The sequence below is a fragment of the Trichomonas vaginalis genome, chromosome I (assembly GCF_026262505.1).
Source record: "Trichomonas vaginalis G3 chromosome I, whole genome shotgun sequence".
Taxonomy (NCBI): Eukaryota; Parabasalia; order Trichomonadida; family Trichomonadidae; genus Trichomonas; species Trichomonas vaginalis.
Genome location: NC_067203.1, coordinates 4,975,980 through 5,002,287, shown reverse-complemented (window position 1 = coordinate 5,002,287; position 26,308 = coordinate 4,975,980). Strand labels below are relative to the sequence as shown.

Genomic DNA, 26,308 nt, shown 5'->3' with positions numbered 1-26,308 from the left:
TTACATGAAAATTATAAATAAAGAATTTTGCAAGTTTCAAGTATGACTTTGTATAGCGGTTATTATAAGGAATGAAGTCCAAAATATCTTTTACAAGATATGCTGGGGGACATTTCTTTGAATCAATCAGTTCTGTTTTGATCATTTTGTAAATTGAGCTTAAATCTTCTTCATTTTCCGTTTTTAGCTGATACAATGCAGCATATGAATCAATGTAGTTTTTGTTGACACTTCACAGTTCATTGTATTTGTCGGGATGAATGTCTTGATTGGACATGTAAAAATTTTAAGGGTGGCTTCAGTCCAGATTGTCACTTTTTAGCCAAAGCGAGAAAATTTCGTAATTTATAACAAAGTTTTTTAATGAGTACGTAACAAAAGTGCTTACTCATAAACAACCGTCGGATATTTGGGCTACGTGAGATCAAATGTTAAAAGAACTATATACCATTTCCTTAAAACTTTAACCTCTTAACATGAATGTAATTCATTTGCTTTGGCCAAATTTATTGTTGTATACTTGTGAATGATTATTTTTAGTCTTCTTTTCAGAGAAGCAAATGAAATAAAAGTGACAAATTAAACAAATGGATCAAAACAAAGAAAGCCATTATATCAAATTTGCTGGTGCTAATGGACTATATTACATACCAGGGAGTACCTGCGATTTTGATTTACTTGGTTTTATTCCTTCAGATAAATCACTTCAACTCGTCAGCATAACACCAATAAAACACTTATCTGGTAGTAAAGCTTTGCTTCAAATGGCTCCATCTATGCTTGAAAAAGATATGGATGGCCTCGTTCTTGGTGATGGACAATATGTACTTCGAGCTTTCAAGCAAAATGAATTATATTTACTATGCCTTTGCAAACCAACATTACCACTATTCCCTGGAGCGTTATTTGATGGCCAATACTTTATAAAACCTTTTAACATTTTCAATGGTTCATCAAACCAGTAATATAACTTAACACCTATCTCATACTACATAATGATACCTTAATTTTCCAGAATTTTCAAAGATTTATATTTCATCTTTCTGAATACTCCGAAAATTTCATTTTTAGTTTGATATATTGACAATACCAAAACAGCTAACTACAATTGATTTATTTATTTCACTATTTTCGAATTTTTTTGTATAAATATTTATCTATTTCTAATAAAAAGTCTATCTTGTTTCATTAAATATTTTATATCAATCATCACAGTTGAAAAATATGAAATAAGATAAATACAATTTCTATTCCAGCAATTATAAAAAATATTTTACATAAAATCGTCATAAATCATGTATTTATATGAATCTAGAGCTGAGGTAATATGTTGTCCTGAATAATCACAATTGATTTTAGTGAATTATTTGTATATAAACTATTTAAACTCTCACAATAATAGCATATAGTTAAGTCCTAACTATTTTGCTGTGATTTTTATCTTTTGAAACTGTTCAATATGAATTTGTAAAAAAAAAATGTTTTTTAACTATGAAAATATTAGTGGATGACTTACGTTACATGATCTTGCCTTTGTGTTGCTTTAGATATAAGATTAACTGGTTTCAAGAGAGAATTGATTGAAAATTAACACGTAAACTGTCAAAATTTAAAAATGGAATTAAATTCGATTTTATCTTGTCTTGCAGACAGAGATAAATTATCACGATCACAAAGCTTTTGGGATGACTACGTCAAGATGTCAAATGCCATTGTTGAGAATCTTAATATCAACCATCAACTGAAAAATGAAGTTCCTGAATTAAAGAACAAAGTTGAACAATTAACAAACGAAATTAATAGTAACTCACAATCAGCACAACTTAAGAGAGAAATTAATGGTGTTCAGCAATCGATTTCCGAAATCAGAGAACAATTCGATTTAGAAGAAACAAATATGAAATTGATTGCAGAAGAATTCACACAATCACGAAACGAGAAAAACAAAATCGAAAAGGAAGTTAAAGAATTCGAAGATAAAAACACAAAATTAAAAGAAAATACGAAATTGCTTGAAGAAGAGAAGAATACAAAACTCAAAGAAGTTTCATTCAGAAGGGATGGTCTTACTGGTATGCAGAAAAGATACACAGATCTCATGAATCATCGTGAACAAATTACAATGGAGCTCTTAAAGAGCAAAGAGATCGAAATGAACCTCAGAAACGAAGACTACGTCAAATCCGATGCTCCAGAAGTCGATACTTCTAAGTTCAAAGTCGATATTCCGAACGTGAAATCTTCAAATTCGCCAGAAGACACTTCCTCGCATGAAGAATTCCTTCTTAACCAGAACTTCATCAAGAACCTTCAACTGGAAGCCCATCCAACAAAGCAAAGTGGCACAATTACCTCTCTTTGCTTTGCAAATACACAACCTTTGTTTGCATCAGGTTCAGAAGACAACTCTGTAATTGTAGTACGTGCAGATAACAATAGTAAGATCGCTGCCCTTAACGATTCCTCGAAAACTATCATGTCAATCAAATTTTCTCCATCAGATAAATTTTTGATGGCGGCAAGTTACGACGGATCGGTTCGTTTTTACAAGATTCCTGATTTCAGGTTTGTTATCTGCAATTCCGATAACAGGGAATGCGTCAACGATGCAGTTTTCATTACAGATGACAAATTTGTTACATGTTGTCGCAACCAATCGATCAAACTATTCGATATACAGCGATCCGCACCCGTTAACACCATTATTTCGTCGTCCACGCCTAACTCCATCATTCCTTTGCAAGGAGAGTCATTAGTCATCACAGGACATTATGATGGCTACATCAGGGGATATGATTTGAGATCATCACAGCATGTATTCGAAATAAAGTCGCATAAACAGCCAGTTATACAGGTTTGTGGCCGACAGGGAGCTTCGAAAATCATGTCTATATCATGTGATAAAACTATTGCATCCATTGACTTGAAAGAGACATCTGTTGTTGGATCAGTAAACTTCCACAGAGCTGGATTACCTTCTGAGAAAATACAGATGGCTATGGTCGATGGAGATGCAATAATTGGCTCTACAACAGGTGACATCTATGAGTACGATTTATCTAATTTCAAACTTAGAGGAACTTCAAAAGCTCACGATCATCCTGTTTATTGTGTAGCTGCAAGTCAGACTTATGGTTTGTTGGCTACAGGAGATAGAGACGGAGTTGTGAAATTCTGGAACTCTAAATCAGGTAGTAAATTCTCTGCTTAATAAATAAAATATATTTCACTTTGTGTTTTTGTTTTAATGCTTTTAATGCATCTAACTTATTGAAGCAGCAAAATATATTGAATGAATATTGTAAACATCTTCGACAAATTTCGACTTCGCCATTTTATATAGTAAAATTGAGAGAAGTTCGATATTCCCGAAATAATAATAATATACCCTATCTTAAAATCATAATGAATACCATACAGTTGTAAGATGTTTAATTCCTAATGAGGATATCTCAAAATACGATAATAATGATACTTTTTTTTACATAATGAATTGCAGAGACATTTTAGTTGATAGAATGCAAGTATATGGTGTTTTCGACATTTCTATCTGTTTCATGTTACAGTATACGGAAAATTTGGGTCTTAAGCTCACTTTTGGTCTTATTTTTTTGACAGAGTGGGCCGCATAAATATCTGTGAAATTTACTTCGTATGAAATTGAGGTGTAGTCTAACGGTTAAAACCGCCGGATTGGCTTTATTTTTGGGGTTCCGAGTTCGAATTAAGTGCCACGCATTTCTTTTTTTCTTTTTTTTATACTTGAAAAATAAATAGAAGATTGCTATTAGTAAGAAACAAGTAAACTGTTTTTAGTCATATATATTGAATAAATTAAGATTACTAATAACAATTATTTGAATTTGACACGAATTTATTAATATGAATCAAGTGAATGTTCTCAAGTTCACTATTCATACCAAGAGACTTAGTCAATCTTGGTATAACTGAATTATCCATATCAAAACATTTAAATATTCAGAATTGTTCTAAATTGTTATAGGTGGAAGAGCGATTACAAACATAAAATGTATTTTAAGATAGGTAGATACAAATAGACTGTCAATTATAAAAAACATAAAACAATATTCTAAAAAATTTTTATTCTTATGAAAATATTGATTGGCTATAACATGTATCTAATGGTCTGTTTGAATCTCATATAAAGCAAAATTGAAAATTATTGAAAATAATATCCAAATATAATATATTTTTAATTTGAGATCCAACTATGGTAATTATGTATTATAATGATATTTGTTGTAAGTCATTATGTTTGTATGATCATAAATCAAAAATATAAGAATTTTTTGTTAATTTCTTCGGCAATCCATCATTTAAGCTTCAAATATCTATTGTCACATGCTAACATACATGAAACTAATTAAATGGGTATATCGAAAATAAGTTAATATGAATAAATAGAGAAATTGAGGTGATTGTTTTGCAATTTTGAAATTTATTCACGTTTATGTTGAAATGTGATGTTATTCATATAATACCAGATCTCATGATTATAATAATAAAAATAATTTGAAGAATAAATGAGATTGGTATTAAAAATTGGATTTTGACACACAGCTGCATAATCAACTTATATACATAAGAATATTAAGCGATTAACAATATTTCTTTCTCAAAATTGTTTAAAATTTAAAGATCAAAGTTCATATATTTTGAATTTAGGATTAAAAAATCTTATAACTGTTTTGTAATTTGATTGTAATATAACCGAAAAGATTATTTTACAAAAATATGAGTATTTAAATACGAAATATATTATTCATGGTTCAAATTCCAAATTGATTCTTATTAAAATAATTCTTGGGTATAATACAATTTATTGATATAATGAAAAAGAAAAAATAAGATGTATTCGGATTCGAACCTGGGTTTTCCGACCCCAAAAATAAAGCACGTTAACAAATGAACCACATAATTATTTCATACGATTTTTATTTTTAGCTATAAGATTTTTCTCCAAACTTGCTTACCTGCAAATATACCTTCAGCTACATAATTGATCAAAACTTACAAGGTCAAAGAGTAGCTTAATACTGCACATTTCAATATACTGTTTACTTCATTTTCAAAAATTATTACATATTGTTCAATTAACGATTTTTTCTTAGATGACTTTACTAACCAAACTGACCCATTCGCATCGCTCATTGCCAACTTACAAAGTCGAAAACACAAGTTTCTGCGTCCACAGAGCATATGATTTAATAACGGATATCATTTTTAAATAGATGTGTATCTATTAACGAGCATTTTCATTAAATCTCATACAACAGAGAAAGAATACGAGTCTAATATGGTCAGAGAGACTTGTGTCAGATTTTGAATTTTGTAGATTTCAACACAGTATCTCAATTTTGCATACCAAGATATGCGCCTCTACAAATTCTTTTCATATCCGCTCCGACTTCAAGCGTAAATACTTCCCATCTCTTACAATCATTACTTTTTTCGAACTCCCTAAAATTTTTTTAAAAAAATTTTTTATTTTTTGACACTTTGCAAAATCCTAATATACATAGTATATAGACGCTATGTTTTTGCAAGTTTTTTTGCCAAAGTATTCAAAATTGTGGGAATTTTGCAGTTAAAAGTAAGACCCAAAATGATTTTAAGACCCACTTTTTCCGTATACTGTTATTTCCGAAATCTTTGTGTACATTGTTTTCATCATTTTTATCCCGTAATTGTTTCTTGTAATGAAATAAAAAGATAATTAATATGGTAAAATACTGATTTATGACAAATATTATTAATGTTATTTCCGAAATGTTTGTGTGCGTCGTTTTCAACATGTTTAACATGGAATTTTTTTATTGTAATTGATTGTAAAGATATTTTGTGAAGTGAAATGCCGATTTCGGACTTTTAAATTTTTAAATGTCCAATCAAGACATTCATCCCGACAAATACAATGAACTGTGAAGTGTCAACAAAAACTACATTGATTCATATGCTGCATTGTATCAGCTAAAAACGGAAAATGAAGAAGATTTAAGCTCAATTTACAAAATGATCAAAACAGAACTGATTGATTCAAAGAAATGTCCCCCAGCATATCTTGTAAAAGATATTTTGGACTTCATTCCTTATAATAACCGCTATACAAAGTCATACTTGAAACTTGCAAAATTCTTTATTTATAATTTTCATGTAACGACTGTACCCGATATTCCGAGGCTTTTTGTGTACCTATTTGATGAAGAGTACGGAATTAAATTGAGCAAAACAGAAGAGACAGAACAATTACTCAAACCCTTTTTAGAAAATCCAATCTTCAGAGCAATTATGAATAACAACATAGAAGCATTCATTGCAATCACTGAAAGAGAAGGATTTGATAAAGATCAAAAACTTCATAGCATATTATATGCAAATATATTCGAAGGATATTCATTACTTGAATTATGTTGTTACTATGGGGCAGTTGATTGTTTCAAGTTTTTAAGAACAAAATTTAACTCACCAATAACTCATATATGTCTAGAATTATCATTTTTAGGTGGAAATCAAGAGATCATGAGCGAATGTTTGAAATCTCAAACGCCAAATCAAAAATGCATGGAATATGCAATTATTTCACACAACATTGATTTTGTTACATTCTTGGTGAATGAATACAATATAAAGATCGAATTATATGTTTGCGTAAATCATAAAAATCTTGAGTCACTTTTAGTTTATTTCGATCAAACTAATGATGTTAACAAATGTTTTGTTTATTCAACCACATTTGGTATTCCATCCCTTTGCGAATATTTCCTTTCACTTGGTGCAAACATCAATGAAAAAGATAATTACAAAGAAACCGCTCTTCATAAAGCAACAGAAAGAAATTCTAAAGAAATAGTCGAATTTCTTATCTCACACGGCGCAAATGTCAATGAAAAAGGATATCATGGAGAACCCGCTCTTTTTAAAGCAATAGAATTTAATCATAAAGAAATAGTCGAACTTCTTATCTCCCATGGTGCAAATATTAATGAAAAAGATGATTTTGAAGGAACCGCTCTTCATAAAGCAGTACAAAATAATAATAAAGAAATAGCCGAATTTCTTATTTCACATGGTGCAAATGTCAATGAAAAAGATCATTATGAAAGAACAGCTATTCATTTTGCAGGTTATCGTGAAACTGCAGAATTAGCCGAACTACTTCTTTCACATGGTGCAAATATTAATGAAAAAGATTTACAAGGGGTTACCGCTCTTCATTTTGCGGCAGAATGTAATAGAAAAGAAACTGTCGAATTTCTTATTTTACATGGTGCAAATGTCAATGAAAAAAATGATTTTGGAGAAACTGCTCTTCATTATGCAGCAAGACATAAAAGTAAAGAAACGGCTGAACTTCTTATCTCATATGGTGCAAATGTCAATGAAAAACGCCTAGGTGGACAAACCGCTCTTTTTGGAGCAGTACGTGAAAATGATAAAGAAACAGTCGAACTTCTTATTTCACATGGTGCAAATGTCAATGAAAAAGATTATTTATTGGAAAATGCTCTTTTTTATACAGCGGAATTAAATCAAATAGAAATGGCTGAGCTTCTTATCTCGCATGGTGCAAATATTGATGCAAAAGATATGCATGGGAAAAACCCTCTTCATAAAGCAGCAAAATTTAATCATAAAGAAATGGCCGAGCTTCTTATCTCGCATGGTGCAAATATTGATGCAAAAGATGAAGATGGAATAACCGCACTTGATACTGCAGCATATAATGATTGTAAAGAAATAGCCGAACTTCTTATTTCACATGGTGCAAATATCAATGAAAAAGATAATAATGGGAAAACAGCTCTTCACATTGCAAAAGAAAATGAATACAAAGCAACAGCCGATCTTCTTGTTTTACATGGTGCTACGATTTAACAAAATGACATGTAAAGCTGAATGATTTTTGGAAAAAAAATTAAAAGTTACTTTTCGGTCCATTTTTTGCCGATTTTAAGGCTTTTAATTAATTATTGATTCTATGTTAAATAGTTAATATTTTTGGTTGATAAAAAACTATTATAACAATCATTATATATAGTGCCTAGTATGATTGTTATACTTTTTCGCTATTCTAATAAAGATATTGATTTTGCAAGAGCAATTTGTCAGTTTTTTGTCGATCTTATTTAATAACATGCGAAATTAAATATATTAAGCCGATTTACTCTAAGAAACAAATAATAACAAACAAAAATCTCTTAATAAGAAGGAGATAACGGGTCTTCGCCGAACTTTTCTTTGTATTTCATTCGAATTTGGTTGACATCTCTCGAACTTTGTTCTTCTTCAAGAACAAACCTTAATATAAGTCTTTTTGCAATATCTGGTTTATCAGATTCGATGCAAATGTCAGCGTAAACAAGAATATCTTGGACATATTCCGGATTTATGTCAATTTCTTCTCCAATTTTAGGAGCAATGATCTGCAATGCATATTCATTAAGTTTTAGTCCCCAAATTGCAATCAATGTCTTCATAGTGAAAATGCACTCAATATGAGCCAAAAGTTCGAAAATTGTGTTCTTTGCGGCATCAATCATCTTCTCTCCCATGTTATTTACTGTGTTTATCAATGCTAGAAGTATGAGGTGTGGTTCTGCGACGCTGGCAAATTGAATTGCTCGAACATAACGAACTTGAGCCACAGAATCAATAGCATAAGGTGCTGTGGCGTTAACAAGAAGCTTCATACCATCAACTGTCTTCGTTTGCTGCAAACTTTGTGAAAAAAGTGTCAATGCTCTAGATAATGACTTATGACGGCGTAAAACAGCGCCAATAAGGTCTGGATCGATGTCTGTGATGCTGTCGAAGTTGATATGGATCTTAAATTTGTGCGTTTGACTGTATCCGAATTTATTAAAAATAATTTTTTGTAAATTTTCTTCTAATTTGAACTGTTTCGACAAGAAAACGACCTTTGATGTAGAAATATCCAAGTAGACAGCATTGAATTTGTCATCCGATACTAAAACAGCGTCATCAAACATTTGATAGTTGTATTGGTCTGGATTTTGACCGTTATTGAAGAAATTAGGTATAGAAACACTTGGAAGAATATTTCCATCATGCGAAATCCTTTGAAAAACAATGTTATTGTTGGTATCGTACTGAACTAAGGTTAAAAAGTCAGGATGGATAAGGAGAGTGAATGGAATAAACAACTGGGTAGTTCCGGACTTAAGAAACTCTGATATTGTTCCGTCATCGTTGATCTTTATTAATGAAACTCCTTTATTTGAAGCGTACATGATATAATTTTTGATATAAACGCATTTTCTTATCTGTATCATTTTCGAATAGATTGTTTGCAGTGTTATTGTATGAATACTGATGCCTTCTCTTGAAATAATACAAAAAATATTTGGCTGTGGGATAAAAACACTCAGAATTTTCTTATGAAATGACACTGATGAACAACATAACTGTATTATTTTTGGTAAATGTGTAGAATCATCGCTATTGATCGAAATAAAATAGGCAATTGGAGTTGATTTTTTAGAAACAAGCATAAATAGTCTGCCTTCGTTATGCATATCAACTGCAATGATCTTGCATATATTCATATCGATATCAAGAGATTCTAAAGTAATCGTATTTTTGACATTTTGTGTGTAATATGTCATTAAAGGCTCTTCATCGTGAAAAATAACCATAACGTTGTTGCTTGAGTATATCTTGCCTTTGGGTATCTCTTCTTTCTCAAAGAATGAAAGGATTGAAGCAACTTTCATTCTTTCTTGAAGCAATTTTCAGGTCATATGTCAATAAAATGTCATTATTCTTCAATTAAGTGAGCATGTATTTGTTTATCTATTTCACGCTGAAATATTCACTTAGTTTTTTAAGAAAATCAAATAAAAATTTAAAATTCTTTGAATCTAAAGAATAATAACGAAAAACATACATAAAATATATGAAAAGTAATTTTTACCTATATTGATATGTATAACACCGAAGAAATCGAAGATTATTTATAAAAATAATGATAAATTTCTATTAAAACATTGACAGTATTAGCAGCAGCCACCTGACTTCTTAGTCTTTCTGAGAGCAGGTCCCTTTGTTGCTTCTTCTTTGTTTGATTTAACTAAATATTTGACCATTGCATTAAACATTTCATTTACGCCTGTTCCATCTTTGGCTGAAGTAATATAGAAGTCAAATCCGTTTTGTGATGCCCAATCTTTGATTTTCTCTGGTGGAACAACTTTGTTCGGGAGATCTTCTTTATTTCCAGCGATAGCAATGTAGCATGGTGTCTTGACTGTCTGGCGGAAATTCTCCAACCATGATTCTAAAGATTCCGCAGACTCATTTGATGTTTGATCATAAACAATGATTGCGGCGTTTGCGTCGCGGTAGTAAATAGATCCAAGTGATTTGTAACGCTCCATACCTGCTGTGTCCCAAATTTGGAGCTCAATATCCTTACCATCATAAGTGGTTCTGTATGGAATGTATCCAGCACCAACAGTTGGCTGATATTCTTCATCAAAACGCTTAAACTGGAGGCGGTTGGCAATTGCTGTCTTTCCAACTGAAACAGAACCGATCATAACAACCTTATATTCATATGTTGTCATTTGATGGGAAATTGTAAACTTTTTTTATTGTCACTTTTTGTCTCGATAGGGAAATCAGATTACAATACTGATTTCAGTTGTAACAATTTTAAAAAACAATAGCCTGAGACTTACCTCATTGAATTATCAACTATTTATGCTAAAATAAAGTTATGGGCTCAGAATTGTTCATTGATAATTGCACCATGTGGAAGGGAATATTGGGAAATGGATGAATCATTAAAATTTAATGAGTAAGTAAAGCATCTATCAACATCATTTGTTTGATTCAAGATTATGATATTTTTCGCAATGATTTAAATTGATCTTTATATCGTACAGCAATTGAATAGACGCAAAGAATATGAAAAGTAGTTTAATTGCATATTCCAGGCACAATATATTTGGCTTCTGATATTTCAAACATTCGCTCATGATATCTTTGTTTCCTCCTAAAAAAAGAAAATCTGAGACATTGCTGAGTAGAAAGCAAGCGATCAGTAACCCTGCGAAAAGAAGAGGAGTGTCACTTTTCGTCACTTTTTTGCAATACGTAGGCATCCATAACTCCATGAAAATAAAACTAGTTAAATTTTGATACTTATCAATTGTTAAAAAATTCTATGAGTTCTTACAAATAATAATTGAAAATATAAAAAAAAATTCAAGGTCAAAATCATTCTCCTGATACACAAAACATAAGTTTGAACGCTAAATATCCGCTTTCATATGAAAGAATTCAAGATGTTTTAATACCTCTTGAATCATATGAATATGAAGAATTTCAAAATTTATTATATTCTTTTGATAGCGAATTAGAAGGATCTGTCAAGAAAATCTTGAAGTTTTTGGAACAATATCCAACTCTAGGTTTTCGTGAGTTAGGAATTGCTCTATACATTCGGCCAAAACGAGCAATTCAAAATGCAAAGTTACTATCAAAGTTTCCAAATGATTTACTATCAACATTATGCTGCAGATTGAACGTTCCGAACTTCGTTTACTGTTTTCTCGTTAATGATCCAAATTATCGTCTTTTCTCGTCACAGCAAGAATTACCTTACAATTTTTCATACCTTTATAAGAGCAGTGGTCCATGGAAAGACACTGATCCAGATATTCAAGTTTTTATTGAAGATTCAGTCGAAAAATTTGAAAAACTCTTCGTTTTACAAAAACATAGTAATATATCTATCTTGAATCATGAATTAAATCCATTTCAGCTTGCTACTCTATATGGTTCTGTTAAAATTTTCAATTATATTATTTCTCAAAATCCTCATCAGGAATTTGACCCATTTTATGCACTTATTGGTGGAAATATCGATATACTCAATGTTTACCTTCAAAATAACGTTCAATTTACATATCCACAAATATTTTCTGCATTAGACTTTCGAAATGATGAATTATTCGATTACGTTACTAATGATCAATTTAAGAAGGTCAGTTCTACAACATGCTCTTTCAAAGCATTGCTTTATTTAGACAAACATCATTATGATTTCGAATCTACACATAATTTCATCATTTCTTGTATGGAATACCCATCATTAAACATATTGAAGTCTTTTACGACACCAAGATTCATTGTTGAAGTCATTCTTATGTGTAAATCAAAATATATTTTTTCCAATCTTACAGTATCACAAAATATGAAGCTTATTGAAGAAGTTTGTGAAATATTATCCGATATGAAGCAATATGAGTACATTAGAAACATAGTTAGCGCATTAAATTACAAACATTATTTTAATCGCGAAACAATGCTTCTCAAATATGTTTATTTATCACCAGGAATATCAGAAGTCGGGTTATCTGATCAAGAAGAACTACAACGAACCAGTTTTATTCAAAATTGCTTAAGAAACAGTTATTCTACATTTGTTGATCCTTCATTAATCTTCAAACTCTTCTGTTTCGTCAGAGACAGCCCTAGAATCTCTGATAAGAAAAATCTGATTGATACTTTGCTCAAAATTAAAAATTTTGACACAAAATTGACAGTTGAACAAAAAGTGGAAATTTTTGAAACGAAACAATCATCAGAATTATTTGAATCGATCGTTTGTATGCAAGTACCAGTAGATCTTCGTCTCAGGCTGTTGAAAACTCTGAATAATCCTTATTTTTCAATTAATTCTGAAATTTTTTATGATCTTTTCTTTTCCAGCATTGAAGTTGTCGAAAAAATAACATGTGTTAATGTTTTAGGTATATTAATGAATACCAGGTCCGGTCAATATTGTCAGGAGTTATTATTTGCTTTGTATAATCTGAATTTTATCAAAAAAATTGATAAAATTAAACGACTAGATTATGATGATTTAGTTGGACAAATTATATTGTCAAAGAGGTTTTCTATTGAAACAACAACTGATGAGATGATTAACTACATATTATATTACTCTTTGATAAGTATTCCTCTTTCAGAAAGAACTTTGACATCTGAGAAATACACAGATTTAGTTTTGAAACTTTCAAAAGTGAATTCGAAAGATTACACGAGAATTTTCCGGAATCCTTTGTATCAGAATTTACCTGACTGGCCTAAGATTATTTCTAGAGATATTTCTCTTCTTGACAAACTAACAATCAATGAAAAATGCTGTAAGTATTTGATTGAAAACAAAAAATTGGATTTGATTCAATCAAAAACTTTTATAATTTCAAAATTTGCTTTCAAAGATTTGGAAAATTATTTCTTTGATAAGTCGAATTACTTCGAATTCCATCAGTTCACAGAATCCGAAATTGAACCAGCGCTGTCTTTCTTGGAAATTACTCCAAAAGTGACAAATTCTGCATTGAAAAATTTGACATTGTCACGTTTTATTCCAATGGAAATATCATGTTTTGAATACAAGAATATATCTGCTGTCCAACTCTCCAAAATTGTTGAAAATTATTTGGAAAATAATGTCCAAATTAATAGGTATTTGGCCGGCCAAATAATTTCAAAAGAAATATTTTTTGTTGGCAACAAAAAGTATTATTTCGAGAAAATTGATTTGTTCCCATTCGCTCTTCAATTATTATTGAAATATATAATGAATCTACAAATTAATTTTGACAAATCAATTGAAATTGATCAAATTCATTTTTGTGCTTTTTGCCAATCAAACAAATCAAATGGTTTTGTCAAAACGGTTTTGACAAAATTCAAAATTAATAATACTTCTTTAGTTAATGGTTTAGGCATTGCAATCAACGACAACAATGAAGAATTAGTGAAAATATTGATAGAAAACTTTGATATTCCGAAAAATTGTTTTTGTGTTGATGGAAAAACAATTTTCCATTTATGTTTTGCGAAAGATGACAAAGAATTAATTCAATACGTTTCTGATCATGGATTCAAACAAGGATTTTCTGATAAAGGATATATACCAAAAATGCTTAATTTCTCAATGGAATCGAATCCAAACATCAAATCTTTGCTTAAATATCCTTTTGTTCCTCTTTTCACGAACATTCCAAATAATTCAGGATATCCAAGTAATCAAAAATTCTTGGTTGCTTATGCAAGAACGAAAAACAAGTCATTTATTGAGCCAATTTGGAATTCTGCAAAATATCCAGTTCAATTTCATCTTTTTGTGTCACTTTTTTGCAATGATTTTTATTATTCATTTTTTGATTCTGAACTTAGTAATGAAGACAAAGAAGATTTGATTGATATGCTCAGAACATACCCTACTGAATTCATGAATAATTTATTTGACATAATGAACAAAACTTCTGAAAAATTGGAATGTGATTTTTACATCGAACTTTTGTATTTAGCAATTTATTTTGGAAACGTTGATTTTGTTGATGATGTCTTATATAAGATGGATTTAGATAGTTATGATTTGAGAATGATCTCTCCTATTTGCGTTGCCGTGAAATTCGACAGATTTGCTATTTTCAAATTAATGGTTTCGAAGAAAAATGAAATCCAAGATGTCTATTTTGCGCCTGAAGATAATTTCAAATATTCTAAGGAAGTGAATTTATTGGAATATGTCATCAAAAACGAAAGAAAAGCAATGTTTGACTTATTGATCGAAAAGAAATTCAATGTTAATGCACATGGAAGTTTTGAACCGTTTTTGGCTGCTTTTAACATTTTTGAACAGAATGGCGAGAAATACTATGTTCAAAAGCTTATTCCTTTGTTAGATATCGAGTTCGAGAAGGTAAAGAACCCTTCTGTTGTTTCTCTCATTGAATTTTACAAAACTGGAGAAAAGAAATTTGATGGTGATACAAAATATATTTTAGATCTCCTTGATTCAAAAGTTCCAAAGGTATTGAAAAACCAACGTTTCGTACCGAAATGGCTAACAAAAAAAGTGACAGAAAACCTTAAATTGCGCGGCAATTTTAATTAAAAAAATAAACATTAATTTTTGTGATTGATATTATGCATTTTATTTATATTATATAAGATTTAAATTTAGGGGAAAAATTGGAAAAAAAATAAGATTGGAAGTCTTTAGGTAAGAAGGAAAGGGCAAGAGATATATAGTGTACCTATATACCTCTTGCCCTTTCATTCTAAGTAGAAATGGGAGAAACTTTGTCCGCATCATAAGTTATGCGGACAAAGTTTCTCCGATTTCTAATGGGAATTGCAGGCTATGAGGTACTGATTATATATCAGTGCCTCATAGCCTACAATTCCCCTTATTAGACTTCCAAACTTTGAGTTAATGTCAAGACATTAACTCAAAGTTTGGAAAACTTCTCGTAAGAATCAATCGTCAAAAACCTCGATTGCAGTTATATTCATTGTGTTAAATTTGATTTATTTTGAAATTTTTATAAATTAAATTTATATAACATAAAGCGTTATGAATTAGTATTTCCATATGAATTTTATCTCGAAAATAGTAATTCTGTACAGTTATATTTCGGTTAATTTTGGAAATTTCTAGGAATACTTTAAGATAGTATGATTATATATAACTCTGCCTTCATGATTTATTTTAGCTTTCGCGCAAATATCAGTTAACTTAACTCCATTATTTGATTTTGTGATGGCTTCACAAAGCCAATCAATATCAATCTCTTCTGGAGAATGTCTTCTCATCTAGAATATTTTCAATACTTTACATACAAACATTTTTATTTCTAAAAACTTTTTAATTTTTTCTAGGATATATGAATGAAAATAGTTAGAACAAGATTTTGAAGCTCAAAACATTAAAAATTATTAAAGATTTGTATAATATGATTAAAAATGGGAAATAATATGAGGCAATATAAAGGAATATGAATATTAAATAAATATATCTAAATAGAAAGAATCAGAAAAATCAAATTATTGGCGCCAAAAATGTCACCTTTTTGGTGAGCCATTTCGGTATGAGATAGGTATTGAAAAACCAACATGTTGCTGATAATGATAGACAGCCTCCAAAAGCCAATTTGTATCATCCCAATACGTGGGGAGCTTCTAAATGGATGACACCAATGCGTTTTTAAAGATATTATATAATGTTGTTTTATAAAGAAATTTTATAAAATTTTGTAAATATTTACATGATATATTCAAAATATATTAGTCACTTTTTGAGAGGAGGGAATATGATTAAAAAGTGAATATATATATATTAATAGTTGCTTGATACTTTTTCGGGCTTATAAATAAGTGTCGCAACTATTCCGTTATAATTTGTGTAAAGTTCTCAAAAGTCTCATCCTATTGGATAACTCATAAAACATCATCGATACACTTAAAATTTCTTAAGAGATCCTCCATTAGTTTCTTCATTCTTACATAGAAATTAGATATGTAAACATTTCAATTTTTCAAATCAGATTTAAAATGCAATTAACACATGAAAAGTTTACAAAATGAAAATGGAATATGAATCCATATTATATTTTCCAACAGCTCAACCATGGAAATTGGCAAATGTGTGAAATGTCACTCATATTCAAAATTATGACTAATTATTCATAATGCTTTAAATTATGATTAAATGAAATACCTGTGATGTAAAAATAATCAAAATTCAATTGATTACAAAATCTTTGAGTATTCAAAAATTCAACGGCAAAAAAAATAATTGAATATAGAAGAACCGACAAAAAAATAATAATTTACAAGATAAATAAATAATAAAAACTAGCATTATACTATGCATTGTAGGCCTAAATACATTAGACCTTTAATTGGTCTCTCAAATTTCTTATTTGATTCAGGCAGTTGAGGTTTCTGTTCATCTGCATGAGGAGCAATGTATTCGCATGTTGGAGCGCTGAAAGTAACAGGATTTGAGAACTTTGTAACCCCTGAATCCTCAAAATAAGTGTCAATAAAATCAATTGTACAAGTAAAGTTTGTGAACTTAAAAGTATAAAAATCTCCTTTCGTGAGATTGATGAACGAACAATGTTTGAAAGTTAACGGAGCACTACTTGTGAAAAGTGTTCCGAAGAAGCCATTGATGTCCAAACAATCATGAATATTTGTGTTTTCCATGGTTGCATCTGTCCATTGGAAAAACAGGACATATAAGTCTCCTACGTACAAGTTGTCGAGTTGGTTGTACTTTGTACGTGCGTGGCTTATGTCGGAATCATCTGTGTAACCTCTTAGATAAAAGTCTGCGTAGTATCTTGAGAAACAATGAGTTATATTGTTTTCTTGGAAAAGTGCGTTGTGTGTACGCATGTAAGAGGTTCCAAGGCCAAGGTGAAAGTCTCCACAGCAGTAGAATGTTGAGAGTTCACTGCAGGCACTTTCTTCTGAAGTAATGGATTCGAAATGTCCGTATTGCAACTTACTATAGGAAAAAATGTCGCTATAGAAACTATTGGAGATATTTGAGACTGTATATGATCTATCTGGATTTGTGATGGATAAGGAATTGTTCTCGAGAATAAATCTGCATAATGAAGCGCAAACTCGAACTTGCTGGAATTTACTTGACTGTGTTCCGTTAAATGATAATATGCAGCCGTATATGTGACTCTCCGAGCTGCTTGTAATCAGTTTGGAACAGTTGAAAAACGTTGAATCAGAAATCAACATGATAATATTAGCGCCATTTACTGTAACTGCGTTATTTTTGATGAATGAGAATTCACAAAAAGAGAGATAATATTCGGATGCTGAGTTCACGTTTGCTGAAAGATTGGGATTTCTTCCTTTTGTAATGGAAGGCATTGTAGTGGAAGGGAAGTATGTTGACCATGTACTTGATTCGTCTTTATGAAGGAACTTTCTATAAAAAGATGAGCAGCAAAAAGTTAGAGCTAGAACAAACATCATTCAACAAATTGCAAATTTTAAGAGTACATTGAAAAAATAGTTTTAGTGAATTTGTTATATATGGTAAATATTAGATAAAAATAGTTTGATCATCAGTTGATATTTTCTGAGAGATGATTTGAATTGGACTTTCTGAAAATTTAAAAACAGTATCCCTACGGTTATTAATTCAATATTCTTTTATAATTTTGGAAACTAAAATATTAAATAAAAATATCATCTAATCAAATTATTCAACTTTTGACTTCCAAGATATTGAATAAGATTTTTCTTATTGCCAAATATAGAGTAAAAGGTCATATTCTTTTGGAGAATCTATATTCTAATTAATAAGGTTATTATAACGTATTGAGTGATGTAATTACTTATAACATTATTTATTTAATAAATGTAAGTATAAAATATCATTTAATCCATAAATGAAATTGAAAATTCACAAAAATGCAATCAAAAAATTATAATGAGCATATATATTTGTTATATTCAGACGATACCAAAATATTTTTTGAATACTTTTCAATTGATTGGTTTGAAAATTTCTTCAACCATATTCTCAATTATTTGTTTTCGTTTTTTCCTTAAAACTAGCTACTTTTGGACCATGTTTATAAATACTTCAAGCTTATTCGTCAACGTTCTCAATTTATTGAGTGATCTAATTTTCAGTTCGCGAATTAATACTATTATTTTGATGTAATTTTAGATAATTTTATGCATTTATGTGATTTCATAATTCAAAACTGATTGAGTGTGAAATGTCAACCCATGAATTGGGAAAAAAGACGTATTGGTCATTTTAATTGAATTGGTAATTATGTGACACATATCAATATTGTTTCGATATGATAAATCTTTCAGGATCATCTGTGAGGACATCAAATCGAAGATCAAAATTGAAAGAAATTTGTCAAACCATCATTGGTACTCCTTTATTGCAACTCCTAACAAGTATAAGATAAAATATTTTCGCTACAGATAAGCACTCTTTAGATCCAAATTATCCTTCTTGAATTAACAGAATAACTAAAATGCCTTCAAAATCTTATAAATTCACCATAAATATTTGGTGCATCTTCTATCAAGCACAAGTATGGAGTTACAACGTTTATGTTGCTAAAAACCTGCAAGAGATTTGCTTTCTCTGAAGAATTTTATTTGAATACATTCTTTCTAGATTCTTTTAGGTTTGAATTTATATGTTTCATGCTACTTATGTACTATGAATATCGGATGTTGTTTAGTTTTTTGAGAATTCAAAGGATAAAAAGTTAAAATTATTAAATTTTACAGGATATAGACAATGATATAATTCATACTGATTTCCTTATCGTTGATATTGTGAATACAATTATATCTGATCCTTCTGTTCAATTTTGGATCTTATTCCTTAGTCAATGTAAAATGGCCCGAGCATGATGAGGACATGTCCATTAGAGGATTGTGTCCTCATTTGAAGGCAGAATCTTATATTGTAATTGCTGATCAATCGTGCTGACTGCGACGATGCATTTAAGATTGACACCACAGGACAACACCATTTTGCTGTAGTTGATGGATCTTTAATTTGTCTGCAAATAACTAAGCCAAAAACAGTTTTAATTTTCGATTATCTTGTCAATGCATCAGCATCTGTATGCCTTAATCAAGAGGATGGAGAATGTGAAAATGTTGGAGATATCAAAATTGTTAACTCTACGTATAATATTTCCGGATATTGGTTCGGTTCCACAACTGGATACGTTAGAATCCGAGCTCCTGCAGCAACAAACGTTAAATTTTCTTACGCTATCTTTCCTGACTCATGCTCCAGCAGACTTGTCACAAATCAAAGAGATTATTCTTTCAAAGTTTCAAATGGTACTCTTGACAATGAAACAGGTTTTTGCTTCTTCAATGCTGCATACGGTTCTTTTAATTACAAAGTTAACTATCAATTAGGTGAATACGATTATCTAAATATTAAAAGAAATGATTTGATTCCAAGAAGATATTCCGGAAACAATAGATTCCAAGGAGTTTCTTCTGCTGATGATCCTGCATTGTTCTTCATCGAAAAAACAAATGAAGAAGTCAACATTTCATCAGACTTAAATATTACAGTTCACTGCGAAGACATTATTCCTGAGACAAATATTACACAATTCCTCAATACAACTGAAGATAAATTCTTCCTTGGTGAATTTGTCAACGATTTCCCACCACCAGAGGTAGATGATAAATACAGTAACATCATTTCAATTGTTCTTATTGTTATTTTTTCTGGATGTGCTGTTGGATGTATTATTTACCGTATTATTTCTTATTGTCATAAGAAGAAACTACGTGAACAAAGGGCTCTTGAAAAGGCTAGTTTACCAAAGAAGAGATATAGAAGAATCATCCGCAACACCAAGCGTAAAACCGATGAAGATTTCAAATTCGATGACGATGATAATAAAATGCTTGATGAGGATAAGCTGCAAACTCCGGTTGAACAAGAGAGCCAACTGTAATTTAGTTTATTATGAATTTTAATGCAATATTTGTTTAAATTGTTTTATTTTTAACTGACTTCTATTATAATCACATATGTGATACTAACATATTCTTTTTCATGATCCAGAAACCTTCCGTAATTACTTGTTGACATCTCATATTTTTTAACATTTTATCAAGAAAAGTATGGAAAGACACAAAGTTTTGCTTCCCCTGATCCTGATTTTGAATATATTTAAAAAAATTATATGAAGAACCCTATTAATAAAAATTATAGATTTTATTACAAACAAATTAAATATCTTCGAGCTTTTTGCTTAATAGAAGACGTTTTTGGTATGTAAAATCGAGTTCATCTTGTAGTTCCCGCTCCTTTGCCTCTGAATCAGCTAATAGCTTTTTCATGTCATCCATTTGACTCTTTAATCGTGAATTTTTCTTTTTAAGACGTTGTAATTGTGCTCTAAGATCTAATTCTTCTTCGTGAAGTGATTCAAAAGTTCTCGGTGTAAAAGGATCACTCTTTTTAAGTCTTAAGCGGTCTTTCATTTTCCTTTCTCTTTCGTATTCTTGTTGTTCTCTTAAAGCTTTACTATTGTTCTCGAAATCCTGAATTCGTTCTAAAATATCATTGGAACGCCTCTTGATATCTTCAACTTGCCCTCTATACTTCGATTCTTCAGGTTCTATTGTAGTTGAGCTTGGGATAACTTCAGTAGGAGTTTGAGTCATTTAAATCTAGAGTTAACGTCAAGTTATGAATTTATTAAGGCTTTTTAAGAGAAGTATTTGCACAGTTATAAGATTTATTTTGGAAATAGCATCATTTTTGAATCTGAACATGCCAAATGAAAAAATCAAATTTGAAAAACTATAATTTTAATATAATTCCATGAAAAATAGAATACCAAGATAAAATATAACTTAATGGTATATTTTATGTTTCTCAAAATTTTTTTGTTTTATAAAAATTTTAGAATCAAAATGTATTTTTATAATTTATTTTTTTAATTTTCGAATTTTTTTAGGAATTCCAAGATACTTCCATTCTATCTCACATATACCCAACAAACAAATTTTAAGATAATGAAGCTGAACATATCACTCATTAGAATTATTGGATGAATATAATGTATTTTTACAAGCAATAGCTCTTGCATGAATGAAAAAATCAATAAACTTCATTGAGAAGTTCCATTGGCTATGGAATTTTAATCATAGAGAGCTGATATTGAATACAATTTGATTAATTTCTTTTTTTGAAGCCATTTTCTATAAAGAAAACCAAATTTAGACTGTTGTTAAGGTGCATGAAGATACAAATCGGCTGAACAAAATTGAAATAAAAGTGACAAATGTTTAGAAAATAGCCCGAAAATGATAAAGAATTTTAGAATTAACACTACAAATGCATTCTCACTCCTATTGTCAGTATGAAATATTACTAAAATGTAAGAAAAATTGATTCCAATTATCGGACGACGATAATGTGGCGTTATCCTTACACCGCAGAAAATTGGATGAGCAAGAAGAACTTTCAAAACATCGACACCAGCATTGAGGTAATCCGCGCCATCTATCTCAATTCCATCGCTGATGCTATAGTTAACCACACAAAGAATTTTGACTCCAAATTTAAAGCACAGCCAGATACACTTGCAAATCGCATTGCACAAGAGTTTGTTATGGACTTTTTAAAGACACATCAAATGGATGCTGCCTTTAAGGAGGCTTCCATCGAAAGCAAAGACGTAATCAAACAAGAAAGAACACATAAATACATTGCCAGAAAGCTGAACCTCGATCCGAAGAAACCATTATTCAAACAAATCAGGACAGAAATGGATATTAAGACATATACTGAAACACAAGATGGCGAAAATCAAAAACTTCCGAAACCATCCATTTCTCTTTCTACACAACAAAATCAACCACATAACACATATCTCAAGTCGCAGGATATGTCAGAATTTACAAATCTTCTTGAATCTCGTGCTCCAACAATGACAAATGAATCCAAATCTTCTCACAGACATTCTAAGAGAGATGACAAGTCAAAGCAGCCATCAGAAGCTCCGAAATCAATCGCAAGCCGCTCATTGAAGTCAAAGAGCTCCGCTCTCTCAACTCGTGAACATTATACCGGATTAACTCCAACATTGACTTCTCTACAGACTAAAACCTTCATACAACCAACTCAGGATACTGCTCCAAAGGAGGCTATCGTTACAAAGACCGGTGAAAACCTTTACGAACTGTTCCAATTTGATGGAACACATGAAATTGGTCCAGCAACAAGAATGATGCTTGAACTTCGCGCTAAGATGATTGAGCGTGAAACTGCATACGAAAGAATCCCTGTTGCCGATACAACAGAGATATCAAATGAAGATATGAAGACAAATACAACTCTTAGGAGTCTCCACACTAAAACAAAGAACTCCAGTGCAAAGAGCTCAGCTGCAAACACTCAAGATTCTTCTGCTTCAAAACATTCCACAAAAACAGCAACTCATGAGTCAACAAAGGATTCTACAAAAGAGTCGACCAAGGAATCGACCAAAGAATCTCTCAAATCGAGGACAAATACAAAATCAGGAAATAATACTGTAGATAGCAAACAGGATATGAAAACTAGCGATGCAAAGCCTTCTGAGTCATATGAAGAGGAAGAAGACGCTGGCGAAGAAGAGGAAAATTCATTATACGTTGAAGTTTCAAACAGTCATTAAAAATTTTGATATTTATCTTTATTTTTAACTATCATTAAGCTTACAGTAATTAGTATTTAGACTTTTTATTACAGACAATATATGTTATCATAAAAATAAAGAAAATAAAAATAATATTTTTGAAATATGAATTTCTAAATCGTAATAATGAGTAAACAATATCTAATTAACCAAGGTAATAAAATCTCAGGCCTCAAAAGATCTTTTTCGGACTTAATTTTGAATATTATTTTTTTTTGTTTTGTAATTTGTTTTCTATTGGTTGTTTTCAGGTTTTGGTGGTTCTTGTTCTTGTTTTGTTGGTTCTTGTTCTTGTTTTTGTGGCTCTGTTTCCTGTTTTGGCTCTTCTTCGTTGTCAGAATCACTAAAATCTCCAGAACAGCAACCAGGACAGCCACAATGGAAGCATTTGAGATCTTTTTGTCTTTTGTTTCTTGGAACTCTGCAGATGCAAGTACCGCCATGGTCAGAATTACGAGCTGCACAGGCTACACAACATAATCTATCGTAACCAGGTTTTCTCCAGTAGTCTATTAAATTATTATCTGCATATCCTTGTCTAACTATCCATTCATATAATTCTTTTGACATCGTATGACTTTTGTATCTCATTTCGTAAATAATTCTGCTTCTCTTCCAATTGCAACGCATTACTTTCCACATCTTTTCTTTATTATTTTCTTCTTGATACGTAGAAGTTTCTGCCGCTCTCATTTCTTCATTTAATCGCATAACTTCTGCAGATATTTCATCCCAACCTGGTGGTGGCTTCAAAGAACTCCGTTTTCTCACTCTTGGATCCATTTTTTTTTAAATTTGTCACTTTTTTCAAGAAAATTATGACTGAAGTACCTCCACATCTTCAGCCTCCAAAGCAAATCCAAAAAGTACAAGAGAAGAAGGCAGAGTATATCTTTTCTTTCCCAATTATATATGCTTTACCTGAACAAGCTCCTTATATTTTAAAAAGAATTGATAAACGTCTTGGAATTAATGAACTGACAAAGAACAAAGAGTAACCCCACAAATGATTAGTATACTTCAAAATAATTTCTCTTCGTCTGTTTTCGTTAATAAAAAAAGAAAATTAATGAAAATGTGATGAAGTTTTCCTGTTAATTACATAATTAAATGACCTAAAATCATATAATTTATGATCACTTAGCTTTAAATTGCTTTCAAACCAAATTTATCAAAAAAATAAAGCAAATTTAGAATAAAAATTAAAAATATCTTTATTAAATAACTTGAATTAATGTTGTACAACAACAAAAATAAAGAATATTCTTACTTATGCATGTTAACAAAATTAATTTGGTTTTCTGACATAAACAAGATGTCACGAGTCTTCTCGATTGGTTTATTATCAACGAGGACCTCGCCACCAATAAGAGAAATCGAGTAAGTTGGTCTTTTTCCTTCAATAATTCTCTTGAAGTCCCAAGAAACGATTGCGGTTCCAATTGTTGCGACAATTGCAATTGGTTTGGCACCTCTTGACTCGAACTTGACGGAAGAGAAGACAGGAATGTCTCCTCCGTGGTATTTCGCCAAAATTTGCTGATGTTCTGGATTAATGATCAATCTCATGCACGGAGGCTTCTCACGGCCCATGGCAGCATTAAAGGCTAATTTGCCAGAAGATGGAATGAAAGTATTGACTAATGAGATATAATAAGGAGATGCAGTGACAACCCACTCTTCATCGATTGATATATCAATGCATGTGATTGGCTGATCACCGACATTGACTTGGAATTGAGTTGTTGCACGGTTCTTGCATGGTGCGGAATATAATCTAAGAATTCCGTTCGCAGAGCCCATTGCGAGCTTTCCAGAGCACGAGGCTTTGCCTGCAGTAAATTTGTTATCGCTCTTGTAGTCGGATTTCTCTGCAAGTTGTTCAATTCTTGGATCAAATCTCAAAGTGTTTCTAGAATTAAATCCGAGGAACGTAGACTCGTCATTTCCATCGGAGGCAGGCATAATCTTGAGAACTGTCTGGGGAGCTCCGTTGTAGGAAGTGTCGAAATGGCTGATTACGTCTCCGCGGTTTAAATCTAAGTTGTAAATTGTTTTCTCGTTATTATCATCGAGGAGGTAAAGAGACTTTTCATCGTTGAAGCGTAACATGTCTTTTGCGAGCAATGTAGTTCCGATATCTGTTTGAAGAGTTGGAATGGCTTGCATGAACTTGCAATTATCGTTAATATCAAACATACCAACCGAGCACTTCGAATCGTATTTTCTAAGAACTAAAGCATCACCTCTTCTCTCACTTGATTGAAGAATGATGTTTTTACCGGTATCACTCCTTCCTGTTGTTGTGTATTCGACTGGACGAGCATTGTGCTCTTCTCCTGTAGGCTTCTGATCGTCTAATGATAAGTATGACATAAATCTAAGGATATCTTCGGCATCTGATTCATCTACTGGACGTCTTTCGTTGTTTTCGAAGCTGACTTTGGTATATGCTTGGACAAATGCTCTTAAATCTCTATCATTGCTGAAAACAATTGCAAAATTGTGAATTTTATTGTTGAAACGAACGTCAAAGAAGGCTTTTTGCTCTGCACTAATATATTGTACATTAAGGATATCTCGAATTGCAGCTTCAAGAACGATTTCCTGGCTGTATGACTGTACAAGTTGGAATCTACCATCAAAATTCTTATTTTGGAAGATCTTTATTTCGAATTCACTTCCATGGTCTTTAACATTGCCTTCAATGAACTGAAATACATGTACTTTTGAGCTAATTACAGTATTATAAGACATCAAAATTTTTTTTTATTTTATTACCCCCTAAAATAACAATTATGGAAGATGAAAATGTATTTGAAGTTGAGAAAATTATATGTCATAGAGAGATTGCGAAATCAAAAATGTATTATGTGAAGTGGGTGGGATTCCCTGATAGTGAAAATTCATGGGTTCTTGAAGAAAATATGGGATGTGACGAATTAGTTGCGCAATATGCAGAAGATCTTAAAAAGAAAATGGAAAACAAGCCTAAAAACGAAAATCTTAATAGAAACATTCTGGAATCGATTTCAGATGATTTATTAGTTTTACAAATTTTGGATGGATTTAGGAAAGAAGATTACGTATATTATAAAGTAAAATTAGATGATGGCTCCATTGAGTATGTGAAAAGCGAATATCTCAGAAAATTTTATCCGAATTTACTCTATCAATTCTTAAAACCGAGACTTAACACTATATACTCTTAGACCCAATCGTAATTA

General features: G+C 31.0%; 12 protein-coding genes across 12 annotated transcripts, besides 1 other annotated feature; 6 read left to right on the top strand and 6 right to left on the bottom strand.

The window, feature by feature from the left end:
- Nucleotides 1-424: 424 nt before the first annotated feature.
- TVAGG3_0931460 (uncharacterized protein) lies at nucleotides 425-1,386 on the top strand (the record flags this gene model as incomplete). The annotated part of the gene is made up of 1 exon (XM_001318957.1): nucleotides 588-965. One exon carries the CDS (start codon nucleotides 588-590, stop codon nucleotides 963-965), a length of 378 nt encoding a protein of 125 aa, XP_001318992.1.
- A 229-nt stretch (nucleotides 1,387-1,615) lies between these two features.
- On the top strand, nucleotides 1,616-3,364 carry TVAGG3_0931450 (negative stranded viral RNA replication; the record flags this gene model as incomplete). Its single annotated transcript, XM_001318958.1, has 1 exon — nucleotides 1,616-3,211. The coding sequence occupies one exon, from the start codon at nucleotides 1,616-1,618 to the stop codon at nucleotides 3,209-3,211; it is 1,596 nt and encodes a 531-aa protein (XP_001318993.1).
- A 2,558-nt stretch (nucleotides 3,365-5,922) lies between these two features.
- TVAGG3_0931440 (ankyrin repeat and SOCS box-containing protein 4 family) lies at nucleotides 5,923-7,896 on the top strand (the record flags this gene model as incomplete). Its single annotated transcript, XM_001318959.2, has 1 exon — nucleotides 6,034-7,896. The coding sequence occupies one exon, from the start codon at nucleotides 6,034-6,036 to the stop codon at nucleotides 7,894-7,896; it is 1,863 nt and encodes a 620-aa protein (XP_001318994.1).
- A 279-nt stretch (nucleotides 7,897-8,175) lies between these two features.
- TVAGG3_0931430 (uncharacterized protein) lies at nucleotides 8,176-9,788 on the bottom strand (the record flags this gene model as incomplete). The annotated part of the gene is made up of 1 exon (XM_001318960.1): nucleotides 8,220-9,755. One exon carries the CDS (start codon nucleotides 9,753-9,755, stop codon nucleotides 8,220-8,222), a length of 1,536 nt encoding a protein of 511 aa, XP_001318995.1.
- A 166-nt stretch (nucleotides 9,789-9,954) lies between these two features.
- TVAGG3_0931420 (GTPase protein) lies at nucleotides 9,955-10,624 on the bottom strand (the record flags this gene model as incomplete). The annotated part of the gene is made up of 1 exon (XM_001318961.1): nucleotides 10,038-10,607. One exon carries the CDS (start codon nucleotides 10,605-10,607, stop codon nucleotides 10,038-10,040), a length of 570 nt encoding a protein of 189 aa, XP_001318996.1.
- A 631-nt stretch (nucleotides 10,625-11,255) lies between these two features.
- On the top strand, nucleotides 11,256-14,978 carry TVAGG3_0931410 (Ankyrin repeat family; the record flags this gene model as incomplete). Its single annotated transcript, XM_001318962.1, has 1 exon — nucleotides 12,125-14,962. The coding sequence occupies one exon, from the start codon at nucleotides 12,125-12,127 to the stop codon at nucleotides 14,960-14,962; it is 2,838 nt and encodes a 945-aa protein (XP_001318997.1).
- Nucleotides 14,979-15,074: 96 nt separating this feature from the next.
- Nucleotides 15,075-15,281: a mobile genetic element.
- Nucleotides 15,282-16,710: 1,429 nt separating this feature from the next.
- TVAGG3_0931390 (uncharacterized protein) lies at nucleotides 16,711-17,850 on the bottom strand (the record flags this gene model as incomplete). Its single annotated transcript, XM_001318963.1, has 1 exon — nucleotides 16,711-17,850. One exon carries the CDS (start codon nucleotides 17,848-17,850, stop codon nucleotides 16,711-16,713), a length of 1,140 nt encoding a protein of 379 aa, XP_001318998.1.
- Nucleotides 17,851-19,140: 1,290 nt separating this feature from the next.
- On the bottom strand, nucleotides 19,141-21,071 carry TVAGG3_0931380 (uncharacterized protein; the record flags this gene model as incomplete). The annotated part of the gene is made up of 1 exon (XM_001318964.1): nucleotides 20,623-21,060. The coding sequence occupies one exon, from the start codon at nucleotides 21,058-21,060 to the stop codon at nucleotides 20,623-20,625; it is 438 nt and encodes a 145-aa protein (XP_001318999.1).
- A 771-nt stretch (nucleotides 21,072-21,842) lies between these two features.
- TVAGG3_0931370 (uncharacterized protein) lies at nucleotides 21,843-23,088 on the top strand (the record flags this gene model as incomplete). Its single annotated transcript, XM_001318965.1, has 1 exon — nucleotides 21,849-23,060. The coding sequence occupies one exon, from the start codon at nucleotides 21,849-21,851 to the stop codon at nucleotides 23,058-23,060; it is 1,212 nt and encodes a 403-aa protein (XP_001319000.1).
- Nucleotides 23,089-23,315: 227 nt separating this feature from the next.
- TVAGG3_0931360 (BUD31-like protein) lies at nucleotides 23,316-23,864 on the bottom strand (the record flags this gene model as incomplete). Its single annotated transcript, XM_001318966.1, has 1 exon — nucleotides 23,316-23,864. The coding sequence occupies one exon, from the start codon at nucleotides 23,862-23,864 to the stop codon at nucleotides 23,316-23,318; it is 549 nt and encodes a 182-aa protein (XP_001319001.1).
- Nucleotides 23,865-23,899: 35 nt separating this feature from the next.
- Nucleotides 23,900-24,079, top strand: TVAGG3_0931350 (uncharacterized protein; the record flags this gene model as incomplete). Its single annotated transcript, XM_001318967.1, has 1 exon — nucleotides 23,900-24,079. One exon carries the CDS (start codon nucleotides 23,900-23,902, stop codon nucleotides 24,077-24,079), a length of 180 nt encoding a protein of 59 aa, XP_001319002.1.
- A 243-nt stretch (nucleotides 24,080-24,322) lies between these two features.
- Nucleotides 24,323-25,857, bottom strand: TVAGG3_0931340 (VID27 cytoplasmic protein family; the record flags this gene model as incomplete). Its single annotated transcript, XM_001318968.1, has 1 exon — nucleotides 24,348-25,838. The coding sequence occupies one exon, from the start codon at nucleotides 25,836-25,838 to the stop codon at nucleotides 24,348-24,350; it is 1,491 nt and encodes a 496-aa protein (XP_001319003.1).
- Between the last annotated feature and the right edge of the window lie 451 nt (nucleotides 25,858-26,308).